General features: G+C 39.9%; 1 protein-coding gene across 2 annotated transcripts in view; it reads right to left on the bottom strand.

Annotated features, from left to right (window-relative positions):
• Positions 1-889: 889 nt before the first annotated feature.
• ssbp2a (single stranded DNA binding protein 2a) overlaps positions 890-18,989 on the bottom strand; it is a 192,971-nt gene continuing 174,871 nt past the window's right edge. For both annotated transcript variants that reach the window (XM_061906332.1, XM_061906330.1), the window contains 8 exons: positions 16,630-16,678; positions 16,504-16,539; positions 12,758-12,812; positions 11,222-11,292; positions 11,047-11,125; positions 10,922-10,950; positions 10,748-10,846; positions 890-2,128 (listed from right to left, as the gene is read on the bottom strand). In XM_061906332.1, the coding sequence (XP_061762316.1) occupies positions 2,099-2,128; positions 10,748-10,846; positions 10,922-10,950; positions 11,047-11,125; positions 11,222-11,292; positions 12,758-12,812; positions 16,504-16,539; positions 16,630-16,678 (448 nt within the window). In that variant the 3' untranslated portion in view covers positions 890-2,098. The remainder of the gene's footprint in view (positions 2,129-10,747; positions 10,847-10,921; positions 10,951-11,046; positions 11,126-11,221; positions 11,293-12,757; positions 12,813-16,503; positions 16,540-16,629; positions 16,679-18,989) is intronic.

Below are 18,989 nucleotides of genomic sequence, written 5' to 3'. Positions count from 1 at the left end.
AGAAATAATTTCAGTTGTCTTTTATCCTTTCTTTGTGTGGACATTGTTGATTGTCATGTCATTTTCAGATGTACTTTGCGGACGCCGTCTTTGCTCCACAGTAACTCTTTGCTGTCGTCCAGCATTCTGTTTTTGTTTATTTTGTAGCCAGTTCAGTTTTAATTTCATTCTGCATAGCCTTCCCTAAGCTTCAATGCCTTTTCTTAGTGGCACACACCTTTTGTTTGATTTTGGTTTAAGCATTAGACACGTTCTCACCTTCACACTTCCTCCCGCTGTTTCCGTCATCCACAAAGCAATTAGCTACCGGCTGCCACCGACTGATATGGAAGAGTACTACACGGTTACTCTGCCGAGCTCTAGACAGCACCGACACTCAACAACAACACATCATTTGCAAACTACATTTACTGGTTTACAATAAATATTTTTAAACTAAATAGGTGAAATTAGATAATCTCCCACGGCACACTAGTGACTAGACTAGGGAAAAGTTAGCTTGCTCACAAGATGGCAGCAGGTATCGAAATCTATGATTATTAACTTTAAACATACAAAATTAGCTAAAGATGTAATCATAAGACGATACCATGCAATTAGCCTACTTGGAAGATGACACAAAGGATCAAAATCCACACTTTTTAGGTTTAAATGTTCAAAGTTACCTAAAATACTTGTATAAAACATGCTAACATAAAAAAAATATGCACACTCATTAGTGTGCATTTTTGCAAATATAAACCTGGTCTGTGTTTTTTGAGACCAACGTCTTCATGTGAACATTGTCAAATAAATTATGTTAACCATGCCAAGCGGCTCGATCCTTGGAGCTGCTCAAGAACTCAACAGAGGAAGAAAAGACGCACAAAGGACAAAAGAAGACTTTGGATGAGGGAAGAGAAGCTTTATATCGGCATATTCAAAAACATCAAAATACTTCTCCGTATATTTACAAAAACTGAATATAAAAAAAGAGAAAATGAACACATCACAAATGGGAGTTGGACAAACTGCCAGCAAACACGGTCCGATTTACAACCGCGTCCTTCTGCCGTCCCACTTATGGCTTCAACCTTACAAAAAGAACCATAAACAAAAGCTACCGTGTCTGTGTTGAGTCAACGTCATCAGTCCATACCTCCCTCCCGTTCACAAAAGCAAATGTCCTTAAATAATATGAATTGTAATATCAAATACACGTACAAGACATGGAGTTAAACTTGGGGGCTGTACACTTTGCAGTTAGGAGGGCGGAGAGGGAATAAACACAGGTACCTGGACCTTTTTTGTACACCATAAATAAAACATCGGCTTTTTGTACCAACACTCCTTTATTTCACACCGATGTCACAGTTCGATCGGATGGTTAGTTGACACGACTTTTTACCCGGGATTTTCCAACTAAAAAGTGAGACGTGTAGTGAGCACTGAATATTTGGTCTCAAAGTTTAGACTGGTGATAAGGGCCTCCTCAAACAGAATTCACCCATATCATATTACCTAGGTTCAATGTTCCATCTTTGCAAATATATTTGAAGCTTTGTTACATTGCCGTGTCAAAATCGGCCTCGACTTTAGCCTCGGTTTTTGCCAAAATGTAGAATTAGAAATGAAAAACAGCATGTTTGTTTAGAGGACAGATGTAGAAAAGTCCTCAATGATACCTGAAGGACATTACATAACATGTTATTATTGTAAGTTCCCCTTCGGTCTCCTATGGGAAATATTTGACAGAAGAAGTTATAAAAACAAGGCCATGTTGACAACAAGTTACAGTAAGGTGAAGATAACCATCCTGCCCAACCAGAGAGTCTTTAAACTTTATAATAAATAGAATTCTGGCCATCTGTGTGTTAACTGGGGCATGAAAGGTCAGTTTTTCCTCCACGTGTTCGATGGGTTCCTTTCGTACAGTCGCATAGTCGCAGAAAGAGAACTGCTGACAATGGCCAATAATTTAGTAGAGACACAAAGAACAGGGGTGACGTGGGGTGATGTTGGGCCAAAGGCTTGGGTCGGTGTCCGGACTGGGGAGGTTGAGGGCGAGGATGATGAGGAAGTCACATGTTCTTTAGCGCCAGCAGATGAACACAGTGCTTCACACGCTCATGGTCATGTTTGGAGAATACTGGAAAGGAAATAGATTCACAGTGTCAGAGGGTTGCATATGACGTCACATCATCAATCAATCAATCAATCAAAGTTTATTTTTATAACCCTTAATCACACGTGTCTCAAAGGACTGCACAAGCCACAATGACATCCTCGGTGCTGATTCCTCATCAGGGCGAGAAAAAACTCAACCCAATGGGATACAATGAGAAACCACGTCTGCTTTTCTTCTTCACGGCTTAATTGGCACGGCAGTCAAGCAGCTTGAGCGAAGCACTAAAACAAATGAGAGTGAGTGTCGAGTTTGGTCAGAAAATGTTGTATTGCTGTTCTGTTGTTGGATGTTCCAGTCGATCAAATAAGAAATATAAAATAATTTTCAGAGAGTTCTGAAAGAAGTGGTTCATAAAGGTAATAAAGTCAGGGAAAAAACAAAAGTGCGTCAAAGGAAAGGGCTCTTAAAAAATATAATTTTTATCATTTTGTGGATTAAAATCGGACCATGCTTGTGTTTGCAGAGATCACTTTGTAAAATGTTTGTTTGAACATTTAAAACTTTTTGTTATGTGTTTGAGAGCACAACTAAACGTGAAGAAAGGACCAAAGATCGCAGTAGTTTTTTGTTCTAAATACTTACTTTATATGATTTTTTTAACCTAAATATAATGTCGAAGACCTGGTTGTGCAAATAAACTAACGTCGTGTTAAGTCCTAGTAATAACTATTGTGATTGTTGGTCCAATCCATCGTATTTTCATAAAAGAAACTAAAAGCATACCGTATTTCCTTGAATTGCCGCCGAGGCACTTATTAATTTAAAACCTCTTCTCACTCCTGCACTTGCTAAAGGCATGCGGTAAAAGTAAGCATGCGCTAATTATTTTAAAAACTCTTCTCACTCCGGCACTTACCAAAGGTATGCAGTAAAAATTTGAGTGTGATGTAAGCTTGGACCTTAAATCCTACTGAATAGCTCTTAATCTTCTTCCCTTTATGCGATTTCAAATTACCGGTATTGAAATCAGCCTCTTCCATTTTGAAAATAATGACAGGGGAAGTGTCACTCATGACGTCACGAGTTTGACCAGGCGGTAATACAAAGCATGCGCTAATTATTTTGGGAAGCGAGTTTGACCCGGCAGCAATTCAAGGCAGGCGCATAGTATATGCCCTGCGACAATTCAAGGAATGCGGGAAAGCCAAGTGCTTTATTTTTTTGCGCTAAATGAGGCATGTCCTCCTAACTTTACACATGCGCATATTGCCCGTCCGCTCAAAAGGGGTGGGGGGGTCGCACTAATATACAACGAAAACTTTAACCTTAGTCCTAACATAAATAATAAATATAAATCGTTTGAGGTGTTTACTATGAGGTCTGTCACACCACTGCCTCTACACCTGGCTGTTATCTACCGCCCCCCAGGGCCCTATTCGGACTTTATCAATGAATTCTCAGAGTTTGTTGCTGATCTAGTGACACACGCCGATAATATAATCATAATGGGGGACTTTAATATCCATATGAATACCCCATCGGACCCACCGTGCGTAGCGCTCCAGACTGTAATTGATAGCTGTGGTCTCAGACAAATAATAAATGAACCCACGCATCGCAACGGTAATACGATAGACCTAGTGCTTGTCAGGGGCATCACCGTTTCCAAAGTTACGATACTCCCGTATACTAAAGTATTGTCCGATCATTACCTTATAAAATTCGAGGTTCAGACGCATGTTCGTCAAACTGATAATAATAATAACTGCTATAGCAGCCGCAACATTAATACAGCCACAACGATAACTCTTGCTGACCTACTGCCCTCGGTAATGGCACCATTCCCAAAGTATGTGGGCTCTATTGATAACCTCACTAACAACTTTAACGACGCCCTGCGCGAAACCATTGATAACATAGCACCGCTAAAGTTAAAAAAGGCTCCAAAAAAGCGCACCCCGTGGTTTACAGAAGAAACTAGAGCTCAGAAATTATTATGTAGAAAGCTGGAACGCAAATGGCGCACGACTAAACTTGAGGTGCACCATCAAGCATGGAGTGATGGTTTAATAACTTATAAACGCATGCTTACCTTAGCTAAAGCTAAATATTACTCAAATCTCATCCACCGTAATAAAAACGATCCTAAATTTTTGTTTAGTACGGTAGCATCGCTAACCCAACAAGGGACTCCTTCCAGTAGCTCAACCCACTCAGCTGATGACTTTATGCAATTCTTTAGTAAGAAAATTGAAGTCATTAGAAAGGAGATTAAAGACAATGCGTCCCAGCTACAACGGGGTTCTATTAACACTGACACGATTGTATATACGGCGGATACTGCCCTCCAAAATAGTTTCTCTCGTTTTGAGGAAATAACATTAGAGGAATTGTTACAACGTGTAAATGGAATAAAACAGACAACATGTTTACTTGACCCTCTTCCTGGGAAACTGATCAAGGAGCTCTTTGTATTATTAGGTCCATCAGTGCTAAATATTATAAACTTATCACTCTCCTCGGGCACTGTTCCCCTAGCATTCAAAAAAGCGGTTATTCATCCTCTTCTTAAAAGACCTAACCTCGATCCTGACCTCATGGTAAATTACCGACCGGTGTCTCACCTTCCCTTTATTTCAAAAATCCTTGAAAAAATGGTTGCGGAGCAGTTAAATGAACACTTAGCGTCTAACAATCTATGTGAAACCTTTCAATCCGGTTTCAGGGCAAATCACTCCACGGAGACAGCCCTCGCAAAAATGACTAATGATCTATTGCTAACGATGGATTCTGATGCGTCATCTATGTTGCTGCTCCTCGATCTTAGCACTGCTTTCGATACCGTCGATCATAATATTTTATTAGAACGTATCAAAACACGAATTGGTATGTCAGACTTAGCCCTGTCTTGGTTTAACTCTTATCTTACTGATAGGATGCAGTGTGTCTCCCATAACAATGTGACCTTGGACTACATTAAGGTAACGTGTGGAGTTCCCCAGGGTTCGGTCCTTGGGCCTGCACTCTTCAGCATCTACATGCTGCCGCTAGGTGACATCATACGCAAATACGGTATTAGCTTTCACTGTTATGCTGATGACACCCAACTCTACATGCCCCTAAAGCTGACCAACACACCGGATTGTAGTCAGCTGGAGGCGTGTCTTAATGAAATTAAACAAGGGATGTCCGCTAACTTTTTGCAACTCAACGCCAAAAAAACGGAAATGCTGATTATCGGTCCTGCTAGACACCGAACTCTATTTAATAATACAACTCTAACATTTGACAACCAAACAATTATACAAGGCGACAGGGTAAAGAATCTGGGTATTATCTTCGACCCAACTCTCTCCTTTGAGGCACACATTAAAAGCGTTACTAAAACGGCCTTCTTTCATCTCCGTAACATCGCCAAAATTCGCTCCATTCTGTCCACTAAAGACACTGAGATCATTATCCATGCGTTTGTTACGTCTCGCCTCGACTACTGTAACGTATTATTTTCGGGTCCCCCCATGTCTAGCATTAAAAGATTACAGTTGGTACAAAATGCGGCTGCTAGACTTTTGACAAGAACAAGAAAGTTTGATCACATTACGCCTGTACTGGCTCACCTGCACTTGCTTCCTGTGCACTTAAGATGTGACTTTAAGGTTTTACTACTTACGTATAAAATACTACACGGTCTAGCTCCATCTTATCTTGCCGATTGTATTGTACCATATGTCCCGGCAAGAAATCTGCGTTCAAAGGACTCCGGCTTATTAGTGATTCCCAAAGCCCAAAAAAAGTCTGTGGGCTATAGAGCATTTTCCGTTCGGGCTCCAGTACTCTGGAATACCCTCCCGGTAACAGTTCGCGATGCCACCTCAGTAGAAGCATTTAAGTCTCACCTTAAAACTCATTTGTATACTCTAGCCTTTAAATAGACTCCCTTTTTAGACCAGTTGATCTGCCGTTTCTTTTCTTTTTCTTCTATGTCCCACTCTCCCCTGTGGAGGTGGTCCGGTCCGATCCGGTGGCCATGTACTGCTCGCCTGTGTATCGGCTGGGGACATCTCTGCGCTGCTGGTCCGCCTCCGCTTGGGATGGTTTCCTGCTGGCTCCGCTGTGAACGGGACTCTCGCTGCTGTGTCTTGGATCCTCTTTGGACTGGACTCTCGCGACTGTGTTGTATCCATTGTGGATTGAACTTTCACAGTATCATGTTAGACCCGCTCGACATCCATTGCTTTCCTCCTCTCTAAGGTTCTCATAGTCCCACTGGGTCATTATTGTCACCAATGTCCCACTGGGTGTGAGTTTTCCTTGCCCTTATGTGGGCCTACCGAGGATGTCGTGGTGGTCTGTGCAGCCCTTTGAGACACTAGTGATTTAGGGCTATATAAGTAAACATTGATTGATTGATTGATTGATTATTTGACACGGATCACCACATTATAGTGTCTTTGGTGATATTTGTTAGCCACAATAAATAATATTTATACATAAGTTGAATAGCAGCAGCACATACTGAATATTGATATCTCTTGCAAAGATTCAAACAGACTTATCATTTTTCTCATTAGCGTCACAATCACAGCAGCACGGCACTCTTTATGTCAATCAAATACGTTACTTACTGATAAGTCCAACTTTGTCTTTCACGGATTAATGCTTAATTTGTGGACCCCTCAGATGTGAAGACATGATGAGCCTCCCGTTAGTGTCAAACGAGGTGAGGTAGCAGTAACCTCTTGGTGATGATAAATAGTTTAAATATTTTTACAAATAATTTATAAGAGTGTAAAAATTCACTCCATTTTTTTCAAATATTTTTTTCATGATCGCTTTTATGTCTGCCAAAATCTGCACATCGAGCCTGCTCAGTGGTCTTGTGGTTAGAGTGTCCGCCTGGAGAGTGGTAGGTCGTGAGTTCAAACCGAGTCATACCAAAGACTATAAAAATGGGACCCATTACCTTCCTGCTTGTAGAATAGAATCGGAACCATGCTCGTGTCTGCAGAGATCAATTTGTAAAATGTTTGTTTGAACATGAAAAGTTTCTGTGGTGCAATTGAGTTTATTCTCCACTATATTACTAGTGTTTAAGAGCAGAACTAAATGTGAAGAAAAGACTAAAGATCACATTATTTTTTTGTTATTTTGTGTTTTTTTTTTAATCTAAATATAATTACGAAGACCTTGTTGTGCAAATAAACTAACGTCATGTTATGTCCTAGTAATAACTATTGTGATTGCTAGTCCAATCTATCGTATTTTCTTTCTAGATTTTCATAAACAGAAACTAAAAGAAACTATGTCAATCAAATACGTTACGGATAAGTCCAACTTTGTCTTCCATGGATTAATGCTTAATTTGTGGACCCCTCCGGTGTGAAGACATGATGTGCCTGCAATCATTTCTTCTCTAAATACCGTAAGTATCAAACAAAGTGAGGTAGCAGTAACCTCTTGGTGATGATAAATAGTTTAAACCTTTTTACAAATATTTTATAAGAGTGTAAAAATCCACTCGATTTTTTAAATATTTTTTTCATGATCGCTTGTATATCTGCCTCTAAACCTTTCAAAATAGCCAAAATCTGCACATCGAGCCTGCTCAGTGGTCTTGTGGTTAGAGTGTCCGCCTTAAGATCGGTAGGTCGTGAGTTCAAAACGAGTCATACCTAAGACTATAATAATGGGACCCTTTACTTTCCTGCTTGTAGAATAGAATCGGAACCCTGCTCGTGTCTGTAGAGATCATTTTGTAAAATGTTTGTTTGAACATTTAAAACTTTCTGTGATGCAATCGAGATTATTTTCTACTATATTACTAGTGTTTAAGAGTAGAACTAAATGTGAAGAAAGGACTAAAGATCGCATTAGTTTTTTGTTCTCTTGTGTTTATTTTTTTGAAATCTAAATATAATTACGAAGACCTGGTTGTGCAAATAAACTAACGTCATGTTAAGTCCTAGTAATAACTATCGTGATTGCTAGTCCAATCTATCGTATTTTCTTTCTAGATTTTCATAAACAGAAACTAAAAGAAACTATGTCAATCAAATACGTTACTTACTGATAAATCCAACTGTGTCTTCCACGGATTAATGCTTAATTTGTGGACCCCTCAGATGTGAAGACATGATGTGCCTCCCATCTTTTCTTCTCTAAATACCGTAAGTATCAAACAAAGTGAGGTAGCAGTAACCTCTTGGTGATGATAAATAGTTTAAATCTTTTTACAAATATTTTATAAGAGTGTAAAAATCCACTCGATTTTTTTATATTTTTTTCATGATCGCTTTTATATCTGCCTCTAAACCTTTCAAAATAGCCAAAATCTGCACATCGAACCTGCTCAGTGGTCTTGTGGTTAGAGTGTCCGCCTTAAGATCGGTAGGTCGTGAGTTCAAAACGAGTCATACCAAAGACTATAAAAATGGGACCCATAACGTTCCTGCTTGTAGAATAGAATCGGAACCCTGCTCGTGTCTGTAGAGATCATTGTGTAAAATGTTTGTTTGAACATTTAAAACTTTCTGTGATGCAATCGAGTTTATTGTCAACTATATTACTAGTGTTTAAGAGCAGAACTAAACGTGAAGAAAAGACTAAAGATCGCATAATTTTTTTGTTATTTTGTGTTTTTTTTTTATCTAAATATAATTACGAAGACCTGGTTGTGCCAATAAACTAACGTCATGTTAAGTCCTAGTAATAACTATTGTGTTTGTTTGTCCAATCTATTGTATTTTCTTTCTAGATTTTCATAAACAGAAACTAAAAGAAACTCTGTCTATCAAATACGTTACTTACTGATGAGTCCAACTGTGTCTTTCACAGATTAATGCTTAATTTGTGGACCCCTCAGATGTGAAGAGATGATGTGCCTCCCATCTTTTCTTCTCTAAATACTGTAAGTATCAAACAAAGTGAGGTAGCAGTAACCTCTTGGTAATGATAAATAGTTAAAATCTTTTTACAAATATTTTATAAGAGTGTAAAAATCCACTCGATTTTTTTATATTTTTTTCATGATCGCTTTTATATCTGCCTCTAAACCTTTCAAAATAGCCAAAATCTGCACATCGAACCTGCTCAGTGGTCTTGTGGTTAGAGTGTCCGCCTTAAGATCGGTAGGTCGTGAGTTCAAAACGAGTCATACCAAAGACTATAAAAATGGGACCCATTACGTTCCTGCTTGTAGAATAGAATCGGAACCCTGCTCGTGTCTGTAGAGATCATTGTGTAAAATGTTTGTTTGAACATTTAAAACTTTCTGTGATGCAATCGAGTTTATTGTCAACTATATTACTAGTGTTTAAGAGCAGAACTAAACGTGAAGAAAAGACTAAAGATCGCATAATTTTTTTGTTATTTTGTGTTTTTTTTTTATCTAAATATAATTACGAAGACCTGGTTGTGCCAATAAACTAACGTCATGTTAAGTCCTAGTAATAACTATTGTGTTTGTTTGTCCAATCTATTGTATTTTCTTTCTAGATTTTCATAAACAGAAACTAAAAGAAACTCTGTCTATCAAATACGTTACTTACTGATGAGTCCAACTGTGTCTTTCACAGATTAATGCTTAATTTGTGGACCCCTCAGATGTGAAGAGATGATGTGCCTCCCATCTTTTCTTCTCTAAATACTGTAAGTATCAAACAAAGTGAGGTAGCAGTAACCTCTTGGTAATGATAAATAGTTAACATCTTTTTACAAATATTTTATAAGAGTGTAAAAATCCACTCGATTTTTTAAATATTTTTTTCATGATCGCTTTTATATCTGCCTCTAAACCTTTCAAAATATCCAAAATCTGCACATCGAACCTTCTCAGTGGTCTTCTGGTTAGAGTGTCCGCCTTAAGATCGGTAGGTCGCGATTTCAAAACGTGTCATACCAAAGATTATAAATACCTAATACCTTCCTGCTTGTAGAATAGAATCGGAACCCTGCTCGTGTCTGTAGAGATCATTTTGTAAAATGTTTGTTTGAACATTTAAAACTTTCTGTAATGCAATCGAGTTTATTCTCTACTATATTACTAGTGTTTAAGAGCAGAAGTAAACGTGAAGAAAGGACTAAAGATCACATTAGTTTTTTGTTCTTTTGTGTTTATTTATTTTTTTAATCTAAATATAATAATGAAGACCTGGTTGTGCAAATAAACTAACGTCATGTTAAGTCCTTGTAATAACTATTGTGATTGTTGGTCCAATCCATTGTATTTCTTTCTTGATTTTCATAACAGAAACTAAAATGTGATTGCCACATAACTCTTGTCTGATGCTATAAACGCTTCGATATTCAGCATCCTCCATACGTCTTATCTATCGGGTTAAAGTTTGAAAACAAACGGAAGAAATATCTACGAAAGACTGTTTGAAAAAATAACCTTTCTTTGAATGATTTGAGGATAAAAATTTACCTAAAACATGCAGAATTGGAATCAGGCACACGACTATGACAATTTCTAGTACCTTACAATTAACTATTGCCGGTAAGAGGCTAAACAACTTCCTGCCTGCACGTCGCTTGCCTTCCCTGCAAGCCGGGATCACGCCAACAGCCGCTATGCATCATCGTCACTTAAATAAAAGCCCCAAAATTAGGCCGCATGCGAAATCCTCTGACAAAACTCACACTATCACTCTGGAAAGGGTTGAGGAAGTTCCCACCCATCTCTCCGTCCTCTCTGGGGGTTCCGGGCTGGTTACTCATACTCAGATTGCCTGGGGAGTTCTGCATCGACATAACAAGAGGTCTCATAAGAAGCACTTGTCGGGTTACATGACCCCGAAGATATATTCATCATACCTTTGGGAGACTGTCCATATCACCAGACCCTGAAAGAAGTACACGCAAAAAATTAATTAAAATCGCTTTAATAATCTGACAATGGACGTCAAAGAAAAAGACACAAAGGCAGCTTATTATTGTACCTAATGATCCATTCATATGATGGGGCTCCATTCCAGCCATGCCCCCTAATGGGCCGTCACCTCCTGCACCCATTGGGAACTGAGGGCAGACAAACAGCTTCTGATTATAGTGTTATAAACCTGATAAATACATATCAATTAAAGTATACACTGACACCGATAGCACAAGTCATACATTGGGTCGACTGCCACCTGGAGGGACTGTGTTGATCATGGTGTACATGTTGTCACCAGAGTTGGTGGAATCTGGTGGGAAAATTGCGCACAGTTGATAGAAGCATGAAATACTGTAGGTACCAGGGTTGTCTCGATACCAATATTTTGGTACCGGTACCGGTACCAAAATAAATTTTGAGACTTTTCTAAATAAAGGGGACCACAAAAAAATGGCATTATTGGCTTTATTCTAATAAAACTTCTTAGGGTACATTAAACATATTTATTATTGCTATGTTTTTCCTTGAATAAGTGAAGTGAATTATATCTCTAGACTTTACATAGTGAAACCCAATATCCAAGTTACATTTAAACCAGTGTGGGTGGCACAGGGAGCAGGTGGGTAAAGTGTCTTGCCCAAGGACACAACGGCAGTGACTGGGATGGTTGAAGTGGGAATCGAACCTGGAACCCTCAAGTTGCTGTACCGCCCGGTATAGTGTCTAGAATGTTCACTATAATATAGCGAACATACTAGACAACTTGTCTTTTATTAGTAAGTAAACAAACAAAGGCTCCTAATTTGTATGCTGATGTATGCAGTAACATATTGTGTCATTTATTATTCTATTTTGTCAAAATTATTAAGGACAAGCTGTAAAAATTGAGTATTAATCCACTTGTTAATTTACTGTTAATATCTGTTTACTTTCTCTTTTAACATTTTCTGTTTCAACATGTTCTATCTAAAATGTAATGATCACTTATTCTGTTGTTTGATACGTTACATTAGTTCTGGAAGATACCACAAGTTTTGGTATCGATTCGATACCAAGTAGTTGCAAGGTCATACATTGATTATACATTATCATGTGTCCAGAGACATAGTTCCTGAGTTTATGAATATATTATGATTTTTTTTTAAAGGAAAAAAGATTTTGTGACGGTAAAACATATCAATTTAATCACAGTTGTATCGACTAGATACGCTCTTGTACTTGATATCATTACAGTGGCTGTCAGGTGTAAATCCACCCATGGCTTTTGTTTACATTGTGACGCCGGTGAGCTACGGTGTGTAGTGAAGCATGTTTAGCTATTCCTCGTCCTGCAGGGATGATACTTGTAAAGAACGTACTCTATTTGTCACCATGGAGGCGAGGATTAGTGATTTAGAAGTAACTAAAACACTGCCGATTGCGGATGGACGTTAGCCGCTAGGTAGCTGGCCTTGTCATAAAACATCTCTTCCTGTCTTCATCTTTATCGTTAGTTTTTAGTCCAAAATGCGTCCGTTCTCCCTTTTCTGTATACACATTGTATCTGCTTGTAAGTACTCAGTGATTGTGCACTGCCAAACATGCTCCTTACTCGTAAAACCTGCAATGTCGCGACGTGACGACACGCCGTCATGCCCGTTAAAAAAAAGGGGGATTGGGTACTTTTCGAACAGAGTATAGTACATTTTGATTCATTAGTACCACGATACTATACTACTACCGGTATACCGTACAACCCTAGTAGATACACGTTACCATATGCTTGCAGATCTTACCTGCTGGACTTGGCATTATCGGGGTCCCAGGCGGCCCCCCTCCTCCTGGAGGTCCCTGAAAATTCAAGTTCCATCAGAGCCACTACATCATAGTCTGCACAAGAGATGACTAAACTCTCTTAATCTGCTATATCTATTCATCCCTTACTATTATAACATGTGTCTGGAGATTGTTTATGAGTAGCAAATGTGGGGAAAAATCCATCAGCTCCCTCCATTATTTGCTCCTCTTGTGATAGAAAAAGCACTCAAACGTTCGCTTTTAAAACTCTGACGTCGCGACAGAAACATGTCGTTGTTCGTAGACTTGAGACTGTGACCCACCCATTAGCTAGATGAGGACAGAAGGCTTTGCAACTAGGAATTGGTGTCGTTTAATCCATCCCCATAGAGAGCGGTACTCGGTTGTCATACACATTTCCACCACTTGTGGCAGTAATGACAATATCCAACCAGAGACAACAAACAGAAGCAGAATGGAGCTAAAGAGAGAGAAAAGTTTCTTAAGTGCAAAAATTATGACTAAAGTGGTGAAGCTGTACTTTTATTAGCACTTACATTTTATTGACAGTTTATCTAAGAATAGTATATAGTATTATTATTTAAAGGTACCATTTGTAGACATTTCATGTCAAATGTGAAAAGGCATTAATAAATCATGTTATTTTCCAATACATCTATAACTGATAACAGTAGTTCAGCCGGGATATGCTCATTTCAAAAATATTTTTACAGCCCCGAAATATTGTTTTGATTTTCATTTCGATGCCCCGCCCTCTTCAGTTCAACCAAGGATACAGTCTGTGAGTGTGTCACATCCAGGTGAACTCACCGCCCTTTTCGTCTATCTAGTGCCACTGGTAAAGTTACTAAACATGTCAGACCTTAATACATCTAAAATGCCTTGTTACGATTCTCAACTTATTCATGACAAAGCCAGGAACAAACAATTTGTATCGGAGATGCCTTTGAAAGATGGAGATGATTGAAGGCCGGAAAATATTTTTTCATCTGAAGCCAAACTTGCTAATTCCTCCTTGATAGGTAATTCAGGAATTTACATTTTCTTATTATTTGTAATAAATGGAAAGAGACATTTAGTATGTAAACTATATTGTCCGATACAGTCTATGATCATGTCTAACAAAGCTAGTTTGTTCCTGCAACGAATGCTTAGTGTGATGTGCTTTGCTCCTAGTGTAATGCTTAGCATGCTAGCCCAGTCAATGACACATGGACATACAGACTAACGGGGGAAATATATGCCCGTTAGCCTGTATGTCCATGTGTCCTCCAACTGATAGGGCAAAATACACTTTAATGCCAAAAGTATTTGGCCACCTGCCTTGACTCACATATGAACTTGACGTGTCATCCTATTCCTAACCCATAGAGTTCAATATGATTTCGGCCCGCCTTTTGCAGCTATTACAGCTTTAACTCTTCTGGGAAGGCTGTCCACAAGGTTGTGGAGTGTGTTTATAGGAATTTTTGACCATTAAAAAGGAATTAAAATATCTGGCGCATGCAGTTGAGGGACGTTTCATGAGAGCAGATTGTGCGTGTGCGTGCCTTTAAGAGGCGGTGCTTATTGCCAAGTAATGTGGGACATCAGCGGGGTCGCGCTCCGACAGAGCAGCATTTTAGCTCAGCTGTGTTGTGTTAGCTTAGCACTGACGTCAGCTCTGTTGACTCTATTAATTAGAGCTAGCACAAATATCCATCCATCCATATTCTACCGCTTATTCCCTTTCGGGGTCGCACGTGGTGCTGGTGCCTATCCCAGCTACAATAGGGCGGAAGGCGGCGTACACTCTGGACAAGTCGCCAGCTCATCACAGGGCCAACACCGACGGACGGACAACATTCACATACTGGGGCCAATTTAGTGTTGCCAATCACTGGCATGTGATTTGACCACAATGAAAAAGACTGACAAAATTTCCGGGGATCTGGGGGGCGAAGGTGCCCTGGGGGAGGGACAAGGGGGGGCAATGCCCCCCGAAGTTCCTGGTTTTTCAACATGCTAAAATTAACAAAGACAGCACCATTTGAAGAAAATATTTTAGTGTTTAAAGACATATAAACATCATTAATAGAACATACATACCCCAATTATCCTAATGAATCTGTTTATGGTTCAATATTACAAAATAGTATTATATGCAAATTTATTTCAAATAAATTGTTAACTGGAATCAATAATGCGACTCTTTGAATTTCTGTAATTTCATAATATATTTTCACGTGTCTTTTTATTTTTAGAAAAACCCATTTAAATTTCGCAAAGCAATAATTGGTTAATATTTAAAACAAACATGCGTATTTCGCAAGCAAACATTTTTTAGCTTACTTCATTAATAACTACCTGTTGTTGTTTGGGTGGATCTTTCCTCTCGATGTCTACGACAGTTGTCGATGTAAACAAAGGATGAAGTCCGTAAGCTTTGCTTATTTTCGGTTGACATCCAAAAGTACCAGCTAGTGAAAAGTTCGTTTTCCTTGCTTCAAGTTGTTTCATATGTTTTTGGCGTTTCGCATGTACAGTACGTCCAAAGCCTTGAAACCTTGTGATCCATAGTCAATATTATCATGACACCACGTGCACAAAACTTTTCCGGGACAATCGATTTTCCGAATAAAATTGCCGAACAAAGTCGTAACTTCCTTCTTCCCAACAGTATCAGGGATTTCCCTTTCCATACTGTACCGAAACTTATTTTTGACGTGTTTATCAATTTATTTTACTCGTGAAGCGTCCTTTCTCTCGAGAACCGAGATCGTTTACATATGGAAAATGGCGGTAATAACGTCATCATTCATTACAGATGTCCTGATTGGTCACAAGGAACATATCGACCAATCAACTACAGCGTAATATAAGCTACCTCCCCTTTTACAAAAGATGAATTGGCAAGTAAATGAATCTTGACTTAGGGTCGGAAAAAAAAACGGAAAAACCGAAGATCATTTTTTTTCCCCCCGAGATTAAAAAAGACGGAATTCCGACTTTAGACGGAAAAATCACATGCCTGCAATCAACCTATCCCCAGCTCTAATTAATAGTGATTGAATGTGCGTGACCCTGCAATGAGGTGGCGACTTGTCCAGGGTGTATCCCGCCTTTACGCCCGATTGTAGCTGAGATAGGCACCAGCGCCCCCAGCAACCCCAAAGGGAATAAGCGGTAAAAAATGGATGGGATGGATGAATGTGCTTGTGAATGCTGTCTATCTGTGTTGGCCCTGCGATGAGGTGGCGACATGTCCAGGGTGTACCCCGCCTTCCGCCCGATTGTAGCTGAGATAGGCACCAGCGCCCCCCGCGACACCAAAGAGAATAAGCGGTAGAAAATGGATGGGATGGATGAATGTGCTTTGATGGTTGTAGTCTCCTTGTCCACAAAGAGAGTATTGGAGTGTGGCATTCTTGTCACTTTGTTGTTCATTATTCCTGTAATTTCTGCGTGTATTTTCATGTGTGTTGTTTGCTGTGTGATGTTGCCTCTTCCAATTTGATTTCACGTTTATTCTAGTGCGGTGATGGTCGTTGCTTTCCTTGGTAAAACATTACCGTGCTTCTGACACTGTTTTGTTGACGTACAACCACATCAACATTAGCGTGCCACACTACATCAAACGCAAGGGCAACGGCGTTGTAATGTTCATAAAAGCAATTAATTTGATTGCTTGTTACTAGTAAAAGCCACGCCATTTTTCCTAACAAGTGCAGCAGAGTATACACACCACATAACTGCCTGGGGATGCAGACGAATATGAAGTCTGCAAAATACACAACAAATGAGTAAAAGCAATGTTAAAATGCGGCAAAATTTATTAAAAAAGTTTGAGTGTCATTAGTATGATACTTACCGAGTTTGAATTCGGGGGATTTGGCCAGGGTCTTCCACCTCCTGGGCCCCTGGAACAAACACACATTAGTTTTAGTCATTGTTTTGGATTAATTGGGCTGAGTTGGAAAAAACACGCTCATTTATAGTCAGGGACATGTGACAGCAGTGGTGTGCCGTCAGGGCTAGGAAGGCCTTTCTGTGCTGGCCTAACATAACCAGAAATCATGATCATAATTAAACATAAAAGTATTTTTTTATTTACTTTCCCGAAATATAAAAAAATATTCATATTCTCTTCATTTCATATGATGCTCCTTCAAGCGCTGTTGTTTCTATGTTAGAGTTTTTATCCAATCAAAATTCAGCTAGCTTATGTTGCCATGCTGTACCAAATCTGCCCAGGGCCTTCAGAATCCACAATGCGGGTGTCTGTGCACTGTAAGTGAACGAGGACAGACAGTTGCGATAGCCAATCAGATCACGAGTTGTTGTCAGTAAGGCCTTCCCGATGGCCTAAGGTAGATATATGGAAATGGAAATGATTTATTGTCAATTCTTACCATGCACAAGACACATAAGAACTGAAAAGTACATTTTCAGCACAGTCCCACTAAGAGCAGACATACGTTACAGGGAGACAAGACTGGACCGCCAACGGTTCAGCCATTTTTACGGCGCTCCTTGAAAAAAGGTGGGAAAAAGGTGATATTGGGAAAGGGAGGAAGAGTAAAAAAATATCAGTCAAAGGCTGGACACACAGGAAGGGGTCCAGGCTGAGTCCAAGGGAAAAAAACTAATTTGCAATGCACACATAAACACGTTACCTTTAATCACGACAACTCGCACAGAGGGGAGGATTTAAACCCCTGAAAGTCCCCGAGGGGAAAAACAAGCGGTGGTGAAGGCGTGGGGTGGGGAGGGGAGGTGTGTGCGTGTGTACCCAATTGTCTTGTGTGTGATGGTGTAATGGTTTTGTAGACTGAGGCCGATCTGAAAAAGTTCGATTCCAGGTGTCGTTGAGAAGGGAGGGAGGTCAAAAGCGTCCATCATTGAGGTGTCCTCGGGGGCGCCTTTGGGCTCCTTGAGTGGCCGCCATCGTCTTACGAATTTGACGATACACCAGAGCAATGCCCAGCCCAATCAGCAGGTGCCCCGCGATCACGGTTCCAAATAGGTAGATGTCTTTCACGTCCTCGATGGAAAGGACTGAGAGGCACATGATTCTCCATTTATCCCAGGAGTCTCTCACGTACCCCGCAGCAATGGTTCCATCAGGGAACCCCCCAAACCTCTTTTCCTCGTCGAAAAGACTTTGTCAATTGCATCGCGAGTCCAGCTGATCATATCCATGTCTGATGTTTAGAATTGAGGACAGCGCAAAAAAAGAGGCTTCAAAAAAGTTCAGACAAGACAAAAACAAAGACAGCAAGCTGGGAAAGGAGGGAGCGGAGAAAAATGTGACCGCCCTCACCAGAGGCAAGGCAATCAATGTTTGATTATATAGCCCTAAATCATGAGTGTCTCAAAAGGCTGCACCAGCCACAAAGACATCCTCAGCTCAGATCTCATATCAGGGCAAGAAAAAACTCAACCCAATGGGATGACAATGAGAAACCTTGGAGGGGACCGCAGATGTGGAGACTCCCCCTGGGCGACCTGTGCAATGGACGTCGAGTGGATCTAGCATAATATTGTGAGAGTCCAGTCCATAGTGGATCTAACATAATAGTGTGTATATTGTGATGTTATGAGCTAGGTAACATAAGAACTTCATTACCCAGCATGCCACAGTAGTGAGGAGCATTCGTAGTAGCCCCGTTTAGGTTAGAGGACGTACACATGCCGGCAGATGGATGTTTTTGATGAGCACACTGTGTAGTAAACTTTAAGAAGTCAGCCAACTCACCTCATCTGCATCTTTGATGATTAGTCCAAACAACATTTATTTGCAAGGCCATTTTCAAGAAGGATATTTAAAAAAAAACTACATCTTGTGGGACGATGTCGGCCAACAAGGTCGCTCAGCTGACATGGCGATGAAATGGGGAAATGCCCGCCGCACAACAAGCGGCACCACTGGCTTATACGGCGTCGAATGGGTCCTACAAATTGTGAGTTCAAATATTGTATTTCTTAATTTTTTCACGTCTAATATGTTTTTTTGCAATTTTAATTTTGACAGTACCACATAAGATACGTTTTAATTGCTGATGCGGGTTTATTGATTTTTAAATGCGCCATTAACACTTTTGAGGTGTAAATGTGTTTCTGTGTAGTATTTCTCCAGCAATGGTCATGTGGTGACATCAATGATGGTATTTTGAGAGGTAATCATTGAAGTCGGACATCACTGAAAGCCTAGGTGGGAAACGCACGGCT

Source organism: Nerophis ophidion, linkage group LG07 (assembly GCF_033978795.1).
Source record: "Nerophis ophidion isolate RoL-2023_Sa linkage group LG07, RoL_Noph_v1.0, whole genome shotgun sequence".
Lineage (NCBI taxonomy): Eukaryota > Metazoa > Chordata > Actinopteri > Syngnathiformes > Syngnathidae > Nerophis > Nerophis ophidion.
The sequence above is the reverse complement of the archived record's forward strand: the minus strand, read 5'-3'. Positions and strand labels throughout refer to the sequence as shown.